Source organism: Eurypyga helias, unplaced genomic scaffold, assembly GCF_000690775.1.
Source record: "Eurypyga helias isolate BGI_N326 unplaced genomic scaffold, ASM69077v1 scaffold48681, whole genome shotgun sequence".
Classification (NCBI taxonomy): Eukaryota; Metazoa; Chordata; class Aves; order Eurypygiformes; family Eurypygidae; genus Eurypyga; species Eurypyga helias.
Window position 1 is genome coordinate 1 of NW_010229787.1, and position 10,130 is coordinate 10,130.

Sequence of the window (10,130 nt, forward strand, 5' to 3'; positions counted from 1 at the left end):
TGGCGGGGCACGGCGCTGCCCCAGAAGGCAGCTGGCCGGAGCGCGGGGCCGAAGTCGCGGGAGGACAGGGAGCGTCGGTAAAGTAGGAATATTTTATTGAACAACGAAGCGTCGGGGGCACCGAGAACAGCGTAACAAAATACCAGCCCTGCACGGAGTCCGGGTTTTAAAAAAATCGTTTCTACCGGGTAAAGAGGAGCTTTGGACGGAGAGCACGTCGCCTTCCAAAGGTGGTTTAAAAAAATGCCTAGTCCTTCCTCCTGAAGTAAACGCGCTGAATGAAGACACCGGCGCCCTGGGCACGTGGATATACGGAGGTGTTCAACAGTGCTACCACAAGTACACTCACACTCACCTGATCTTCGTTAATTCCTTGTAATCAGGAGTTCCCCGCCCCTACGCGTGACTAGCATCGCTAATAACGAACAAAGATTTCAAGTCACCCTCCACTGACCTCTAGCTGATCTGTCCTACTACGAAGAATCTATTTGTACCCAGTCGCGGCAAGGAACAGAGCACTACGCCGTGTCTTTGAATCTCCTTCTCGCAAATGTAGTGCAAAGAATTCTCAGTGTGCATCCATAAACCTGTTAAAACGTCAGCAGCTGATACAATTACACTTTTTTAATGCATAAATGCAGAAAAAAAATTATAGTTCTTGCTTTTAAGACAATTAAAATGAAGAGAGCCATGGTTTTGTGGTGAGTTAATAAAATTTCCTATGACTAAATTCCAGAGAAGCTGTACATAAAGTTATTTAGTGCTAAAAATCTACAATACATTTTTCAAGTATAAGATACTGAAATATTATTGCCAATAAATAGTTGTGCTGTAGTCAAAGCCACGGTTCCTTTGTTGAATCATTCACATCTCAGCATGTTAGGATTCAGTTTCTCACTGAGTTTATGTATTAAAATTGCTAACTCTTCCGTTGCTTGGGACTTATCCTCCAAAAGTTCGTAGCGGAGACTGGAGATATCCTGTTTGATTTCCTTTAGTTCACCTGTGTTAATAATTGGAAAAAAAAAAAACCACACACTTGTTAGCACAGCTCAACATCCATTCAATACCGTTCGGTTACGTCACATCCGTGCGTATTTCAGATGAGCATCTCGAAACGTTCGTGGGAGCAGGTACAGAGGTGGGGCAGGAGGCTTTACCTCAAGAGATGTGTGTCTCCACACCTCAAGGGTACCAAAGGTATTTTAACAGTCCGCTGGACTCTTAACGCGGTGCTCCGTGTGTACACGGAACAAAGGTTCGGAAAGTGCTGTACATAGGTTAATGAATTAATCACGGCAACACTGCTGAACAGCTGGTAAATATTAGTATCCTCCTTTTAGAGAGAAAAGGCAAAGATATTTTTTTCTTAAGTGATGTGCCAAGATCACAGAGGAAGAATGTGGCAGAGCTGGCAGTAAAACTCACAGCTTGAGTCTCTCTTCTCTTCCTTACCAATAGCCTTTGAATCAGAAAAAAGTCAACCAATTTAAAATTACATTACAATATGATACAAGTACCAAAAAAAACCCATTTAGAAAGAAGCAGTTGTCAAGGCCAGGCTCGTAACAAGTAACAGCATGTTTTCCATTATCAGATAGTCGGTTCAAGAGCAGAAGCTTTTTAAAATATTCAAATACTATTCTTCCAGCAAATGAGAGAGACATGAAATCCTACACAGTAGCCACCGCAGGGAATTAGGTGTCACGTACAAAATAAAGCCTATGAAAGAATACCTAAATTCTCTAGTGATGTGAAACAGGGAAAAATCCCTAGGCTTATGTCTAAAATAGCTGCAGCACACAAGAACACACAGGTTTTCCATTTAGAATACAGCAGACTTCAAAAATGGTGTCTTCAAAGGCTGGATCTGGGCTGGGGTGGGCGCGACGCAGAGCACTACCTCTGCTACGCAGCTGAAGGCTGAGGCTGTCTTGGGTTGTCAGGGTTAGCTGTCTTGCCCAAAGTGGACTTGATGAAAACTGGTGGTAAAGCGAGAACCACGATGTCCCCGAAACAAGATTCTTCCACACTGTCTCGCTTCTCTAAACACATTTATGCCAACACCAAACAGGCATCAGGGCACTGGAAAGGCTTGTACGTCCCCGGCGCTGGGGGGGACAGAACAGCCTCTTCATCAGTCACTAGGTAGAGGGTTTCCCCGTCACAGAGCAGGAAGAGGAGGGTGGGAACTCAGGAGAGGGGCAGAAGAGGTGCACTGAGAGGAAGACACTTTTAGGATCTTCTCTGCTTTTCTCACACACTGTTATTTTGTCTGGGGACCTGCCCAGAGCTCACAAGTTCCTTTTTTGGCCTGTAGGCCTGCGTTGCCTTCCTGGGAGGCTGGAGGACGGAGGACAGCGTTCGTCTTAATCTCATCCTAATGGGGGGTCGGAGTGTGTGTCTGGAGCACGCACCCCTCACTGCTGCCTGGGACTGTTCCACACTGTCAGACATCAGCTCGGGCCCATCGTTTCTCAAAAGATCACACTAAAACCAGGGCTACAGTTGTCGTTTTTCTAACTCTATGCAGCTTTGTTTAATGATGTTCAACTTCACAGATGAACATCCCGGACAGCTTAGGAAGGAAGGCAATACAAGTAGTTCATGTGTAAAGTGGTAAATTGTGTGTTAAACTCTGGGAGTGTGAATACAGTTAGTATCATAAATTTCCTCTGGAACTGTGTCATGTTTGCTTTCTCATTTTCCACCTGTAAAATGTGGCCCATAATATTTCTCAGTTCTACGTTTTTTGTTGTACTTGTCCATTTTTGGTGTTACTACTTCCACTACTCTCTCCCTGAGTTCAGTGCATTTGAAGTAGAAATAAACCCTCTTTTTACGTGAAACCTCCATGCACCACTGTAGTACCGATTCCTAATGCAATGTGATAAAAATTATCTCAGAATATTGCAAATGCAGTCTCTTGCTTACCTTCATTTACTTCATCGTTTTCTTTGTCCACTTGTGCTTTCAGAACATAACGCTTTATCAGTCTTTTCATTATTTGCTGCCAGATGAAAACAGTTACATAATTAGGTTAACATGTATCATAAAACCATAGTATGGTTAGGGTTGGAAGGGACCTTAAAGATCATCTAGTTCCAACCCCCCTGCCATGGGCAGGGACACCTTCCACTAGACCAGGTTGCTCAAAGCCTCATCCAGCTTGGCCTTGAACACTTCCAGGGATGGGGCATCCACAGCTTCTCTGGGCAACCTGTTCCAGTGCCTCACCACTCCCTCTGTGAAGAATGCTCCTTGATATCTAATCTAAACCTCCCCACTTTCAATTTAAACCCGTTACCCCTTGTCCTGTCACTACAGGCCCTTGTAAAACGTCCCCCCCAGCTTCCTTGTAGGTCCCCTTCAGGTACTGGAAGGCTGCTATATAAATAAGCACCATTCACTTTTCTTTCTTTACTGCCTCCCTCACATCTAAGTGAAAGAACGAACAGCCCCAGATCAAGCCGTTGCTTCATGTGGGCTTTTTTGATGGCATGCTGAGATTAATCATCACAATAGAGCACCTTTCTCATCCATCTACCTCTTATTTCCAGAGCAGCACAGCTTTTTGTAGGGAACAGGCCAAGAGGAGAATATGTCCAAACACACCTAATTTAGGCTTTAAGTCACTTCAGAATAGGTCTACTCTGTTAAACTCGGTTCACATGTGAAAGTATGTGTAATAGTAAGAGATAAATATTTACCTTTTAAAAAGAAAGAAAAGTTGAGATTTTACAGTATGACAGTGCAATGTCAGCTCTGAAGAATATATCTGTACCTATACCATAACTGCCAGGGTTCCCTGTATGTTGCTGTAGTGTGTGACCATACCTCACCTAATGTAGCTCCTCTAACGGAATTGCGGACCTTCAACATATTCACTAGGGGAACAAGAGCTCCTATTTACTCTTCTATTTCTGAGCTGGAAAGACAAGAGGAAGGTAGTATCTGACAGACTTACCAGAAAGGAGCATTCCCATCCGCAGGAATGTTGCATGTCCCATCTCAGATCATGAGAACAAAGGAAGGGAAAGTAATGCTAACCTAGTCAGCTCCATGCTTTCACACCCCTTCCCAACAATCACTTTCAGTTGTTTGCTTCTCACACTGTCCCAACTGGGACATCAAAGGAAACCTAAGTTTTGTATGGGCTAGTTTTTAAAAGCTCCAAACGACAAGGCTTGCACAGTAACTGTCTTTTTTCCAGTAGCATCCTGGAGTTTGATTTCTACAGGAGGTTTTCTTTATCTGGTGAAGGCAAAATGTACTTGAAACACAAAATTCTGCTAGCACCTTCACACAGTTCTCAAAACGGTGACCACTGTATGTACTCACCTGATAGCGTGTCGGCTGATTGAGAATGCTGTTAAAACTGTGTGATTCAAACACCCTGGAGTTCGACTGAGTGAAAAGGTTTAACTAGGACGAAATAAGACAAAATAAAAACATATTATGGATTTCACAGTTAGAATTCAGCTCCTTTTTTTTTTTTTTCTTGGGGACATCTTGGCGATGTCTCCTTAGTCACTCTCTCAGAATATTATTTCAAAAAACCTGAGATTGCCTTATTTGTTGGGTTTGGGGTTTTTTAAACACTGATAATTTTAGACATCCTGTTCACAGCACAGCTTCAAAGCCATGTGCTCACACAGCTGAGGAAATACGAATTATGACCTAGAGGCAGGGATAAGTGGCCAGAGCAAGGAGAGACTCTAAACTGGCTTTAACAAAGAGCTGTTGAGCATTTGCACTCAAGCATACTTTTAACTACAAATACATAATCAAACCCATTTCTGCTCAGTTCGAAGTCTTTTTCCAAAGCACCATATTCAGGAACAGTAATACGTTTAGAAAAATGGTCATTGTTCACTTATTCGAGGATTACAAAGCCATCAGAAAAATGGAGCAAATATTTCCTTCAGTGAAGATTCAGTGTCAACAGCTAGGCTCTAGAGAGATCTTTCCCAAAAGACGACCAGACTTGAAATTTCTGATAATTTACAGTAAAACAAATACAAAATTATTTTTAAAGTATTGCTTTCAGTCTTTGTAATACACAGGGCCTTGACCCTAACTTATAAAAAAATCCAGACGTATTCTCTTTAACCCAACTGTGCCCCAGTTTGCCATCAGTAAAACAAGGGGAATTGCTATCTAATTCCCACAAGGGTGTTGTGACACTGCATTCCATTAATATTTGTAAGGAACACTTAGTTCCTTACAAATACCCAAGTTCAGAATGGCATGGAAGATTATTATTACCAATCCCCCCACTTTCTTGTCGCCTTCTGTTGAGAACAGAGCTTTGACAGTGGGAAGTTAATATCATACTGACCACACTTTAAACTTTTCCTGACCCAGTGAAAGCAAGTTTTCTCTCCCTATTCTCCCCTCCCCATTCTCCCCTCCCCATGCCCCCAGCCTTTTTTCTTTTTTTACCCTGGATCAAAAATCTTTCTAATAGAGGCTGAAAGCATCTTTATTCAATATTTAGGTCATTCCTTGTGGGAATTTTTTCTGCCTTTGAATACACAATTATTTTTGTTTTAACTGTGTTTTTCCAGTCATTGGACCTTGTTGTCTTAAGAAAATTTATTGCTATTTTTTGGTTTTATGCAGTATGTTTAGGCAATATGAAATACAGATCTATGAATATCAATGCTTGGCTAATTACCATACTACTATCAGAAGCACAGATTATGCCCCAAAAACTTAAAGAACACTGGAATGCTGGAATGGACACACAATTCTTCACTGCAATAAAAAGATTTCAGTACCTACCCTGGATTTGGAATTGCCCATTCCCATTTCAATGTCCTTCTGTAGCCGTCTCCTCCTGCACTTAGAGAAGTTAATGATCCTCATGATGAAATAGAAGAAAGATTTGGGGCTTGGTACAAGACTGAAAGGTGGAGGTAATGTTTTTCCATCATCAAAATATGATAACCAAAGTTTAGAACGAGCAAACTTCCACTCTACATCACTGTCATCCTGTGTTGAGATATAAAAACAAGTATGTTTTGATGAATGGCAAAACTTCTTCCAAATTAAACTTTTAAAATATCTACCCTCTCTGGTTTTACATAGTGTTACTTGCTAGTAAGGGTCACAGTAGTTCTGCAAAAATGTAACCACTTACCAAGTCTATTTTAACTAAATTTCAGTTGTCTCTTTATGGCAACATCTCACTGACAATACCTAGCCAAAGCACGTGAACCATTTAAACAAGTGTTGGTTTTGCACTGAGGTAAAGCTTTGTTTTCTACTTCACAGCAGTCTTCACCAAATATTACATTAGATTTCAAGATTTCTGGATGGATGACACCTCCTTAGATGTGCATATGGGGCACAAGATGAACTAGGTCAGATCCTCTAGGGTTCTGCAGCTTGGCTGCGCTGTTAAATACAGTGAGTCCGAGGGACGCGATATTTTGTCATCTCCTTTGCGGAGGTAATCTCTTCACTGGACTTTGGCATATCAAGATGTGCTCACTGAAATCATTCCCAGCAATTCTGCCCTTTTTCACCCTAACAAAAGAGAACAACTAGAGAATGAGCCCACCTCAATTTCTTGATATGAACTGTTGATCATAGCAATCAGCATGTTGAGCAGAACCACCACCATCGTTACATTGTATATGCCATAAAGAACATAACCAATGTTCTCTATGAACTTATGATCATACTTGAGGACAACAGACGTTACTTCAGACAAGCCAAATATTGACCAAAATAAGGTCTTGAAACTTTCTTCCACTCTGCAGGAAGAAAAGAAGGCAGCATTATTACTAACTTCACAAATAAATCTGTAAGTTGTGCTTACGGTAAGTGATAAACAATCTCAAGTAATTTGTCAGTGAAGCAGGTTTGGAAAAGCAGGGATCAAAACAACAAACATGCAAGAAAATATTTCTTAGAGTATGTTCCATTTCTCCAGAGTGCTCCACCTATCCATCACAGTTAATATAGTTGTAATAATACAGGCAAAACAACAGCCCTGGAATTAGAAAGGTATTATATTTCCAGTTTTTGAGATGAAGCATATTCTCATCCCATTTTTTTCCAGTCTAACTCTGCAGGGGCCAGACCTTCCCCGTCCTTATAAACAGGCCGATGGCAAGGAAACTGCTGCACTCCTCTCAGCAGCTTCTGATGAAACCTTCCATTAGAAGGATGCACTCAGAAGTGGGAGCAGCAGGTTCAGCAACAAAACAAAACAGACTTCATGGGATTTGTTCAAGACTTGCTGAAATCCATAGGAGCCAGGCACTTCAATAGAACAGCACCTAGATACCCCTAAAGGCTCTGGGTCCAGGACCCAGTGCCTCCATGCTCTTGTCTCCATCCCACAGTCAGGGAGATTCCTGCGGAGCTGAGCTGCCAAGGGCACTAGGAGAGCTGGCCTTTGAGCACTCTCCTCACACCGCCATTCCTCTTTCCACTTGGGAAGCACTGCTGCAGACTGACTTGTCATGCCGTCAGGAGATGGCTCGCTGCAAAGCTCCACCCTGCTTCACCGAGAGGTGAGCTAACAGATGCCAGCTAAGACATCTTGAAAGGCAATACAAATTTCCATGTGCCTTACACTGTAGTCTACAGAATTTACTGGAAATTACTTCTTTCTCTGTATTGCCACAAAGTGAACCAGACAGCTGTATTTTAATAACTAAAATATGCCTGTAAACATGTGTTGAATTACTTGTTTTAACACTGATAGATTGATTTTTAAATTCAAATAATATCTGAATGGATGTATAGTAAAATGACACTTCTCCTTAAGCAATTAATATTAACAGGCAGGCATTCAAATAATATGCATACTAGACACTTGAAATTAAATCTGTAATAAAAATAGCATTATATTTCATTATTTTTCTGAAGAAAAGACAATGAGTGAGAGTAAGTGCAAAAATCAGGCTGAAATTCAGAAGTCATGGAATCAACTACATGAAAATATGGCAGTTCATACAGAAGCCACATCTCCTGTAAAAAGATGGGAGAAAAGGAAAAGTTCTGAATTTCACCATCCTGTGGAATTCACCATCCTGTGGAATTATTTCTGGTTTGAACATCCTAAATATTTATCACTTCCAGCATCATCTTGTTTCAGGAAGTTAAAAAAAAACAAACAACAAAAACTCCAAACCCCACGCAAACAAAAAACCCCTTCGGAGATCTTGGCAATCTCACTGCATGAAGAGACACTTATAACTACCATTCCTCTGTACTCATGTGACCTGTAATAAGCAGTTTTCATCTGGATTGTAAACCTGGATGCAAAAAGAGTCCAATGCAATTTATAGATTTGTTTCACTACTGGTCTAAGAGAGAAATGTGTCAACTACAGAATCACTATCTCTGTCTCTCGACAAATTAAAACTCTTTAGGGGCCTATTATTGACATCTAGGCTACATCTTTCTGTGTATCAATTTCTCAGTTGCTTTGGGTAAATGTCATTCAGAACAAATCAGTAATATTTTCTTGCAATTGGCTGTCCACGACAACCAATAATGTGTAATTAACATTATAGGTAAAATTATTTTAGACTGCAAGGAAATCTTCCATTACACAAGCAGGAAAGAAGTGGTCTTTTGTATGTGGCTTTCTCAGGTTCCAAGACACCCAATTTCTCACCAACTTCAACTGTCTTCAGTTTTATTTTAATGCTAGGAGACAGCATACATTATCTCGCAGACTTTGGTACCTCAGTAAAAAACTAAAAAGTTTGTATCCACTTTTTACTGGAATATAACTTCATACTTACGTTGTAAAGGCTGGATTTAGTTTAGCTCCAAGGTAGTAGGAATACAGTATGAACATTCCAATCATAAATGCAAGAAACACCATAATGAAAAGGACCATAAACTTGAAGATGTCTTTAACAGTCCTTCCAAGTGAAATCTGCAAGGGCCCAAAACTCTCATTTGCAGGCAGGATATACGCAATCCGAGAAAAGCTAAGAACCACAGCAATTGCATAAAGGCCTTCAGATATGATCTGAGGATCAGATGGGAGCCATTTATCTCTAGCTGGAAGATATGAAATATAGGGGTAAACATAAAGAGTTACTAATTTCTCACAATGTTTAAAAATAAACTTTGATTGGATTTTCCATGAACATGCCTGAATTTCGTTCAGACAAGTATTAGGAGAGTCTAGTAGTTGCTCCTCTATTGCTATTTCCTTTAAGACACAAATGATGAATCTAAGTTACATTACCTTTGTCTAGAAGAAAAACTATACTTGAAGAAACCTGACATTTTCTTCTACAGTTTGCATTTTAACCTAAATTACATAACAATACATAATTCCTTTCTGTTTTTCTTAACACGACTCTATTATTAACTATCTTGATAAGCATTACACTAAAGCCAGAAATTTATTTATATTTTGTGTTTATTGATGGGAAGTTAACAATGTGGGTTGATAAACGATTTAATTTGTTCGTCACAGCAAGCTTTTGCCATTGGTACAAGTTCAGGATATAACCTAGTTCCTACTGAATCATGAAGATTTTTGCTATTTACCTCAATGGAAGTAGGATTGTGGGTTTTACACAGAATATGCACAGAAGCAACTGAATTATATAAAAATTCATAAATCGTTTATGAAATGAATGACTGTATCAAACAACGGAATGAAACAAAACCAAAGAAAAGCACATCAATATTTTATCTGTTGTGCATTAAGCCAAGAATAAAATATAGCTGGCAAATATTTAAAATGAAGAGGGTCAAATTTAGCTCTAGGATAAACAGTTACAACAAACGGACAGCTACATTTGAAAGGATTTTGTCGTTATGCCTACAGTTTGGTTTTAATATAACAGCAAACTTACTTGTCAAATTAGCGTCATAACAACCATTGATTAAATAGCACAGAAACAAAAATACCGAGGCAGAAATGTCTAGATAATGCTATGAAAACACACACATGCAAATATTAGTTTTAAGCCTTTGAAATGACAGTGTATCCTACCAGTTTTTCTATGTTCTGATCTGTGTTGCAGCGAATTTAAACTCACCGTAAGTAAAATATTCTATTTCTGGAGGAAGCGTGACCTCGGAAAGGTCATTCTCCTCAATGTAGTTGTCCACATACTGTTGCGCTTTTGTGGCCTGCA

At 40.1% G+C, this 10,130-nt stretch overlaps 1 protein-coding gene across 1 annotated transcript in view; it reads right to left on the minus strand.

Annotated features, from left to right (window-relative positions):
* Positions 1 to 455: 455 nt before the first annotated feature.
* Positions 456 to 10,130, minus strand: part of TRPC3 (transient receptor potential cation channel, subfamily C, member 3) — a 32,587-nt gene continuing 22,912 nt past the window's right edge. Inside the window, exons 5-11 of the mRNA XM_010160515.1 lie at positions 10,032 to 10,130; positions 8,772 to 9,036; positions 6,569 to 6,764; positions 5,788 to 5,997; positions 4,342 to 4,425; positions 2,935 to 3,010; positions 456 to 1,003 (exon numbers count right to left, since the gene is read on the minus strand). The exon at positions 10,032 to 10,130 is cut by the window's right edge and continues 123 nt beyond it. Of these exons, the coding sequence (XP_010158817.1) occupies positions 861 to 1,003; positions 2,935 to 3,010; positions 4,342 to 4,425; positions 5,788 to 5,997; positions 6,569 to 6,764; positions 8,772 to 9,036; positions 10,032 to 10,130 (1,073 nt within the window). The 3' untranslated portion in view covers positions 456 to 860. The remainder of the gene's footprint in view (positions 1,004 to 2,934; positions 3,011 to 4,341; positions 4,426 to 5,787; positions 5,998 to 6,568; positions 6,765 to 8,771; positions 9,037 to 10,031) is intronic.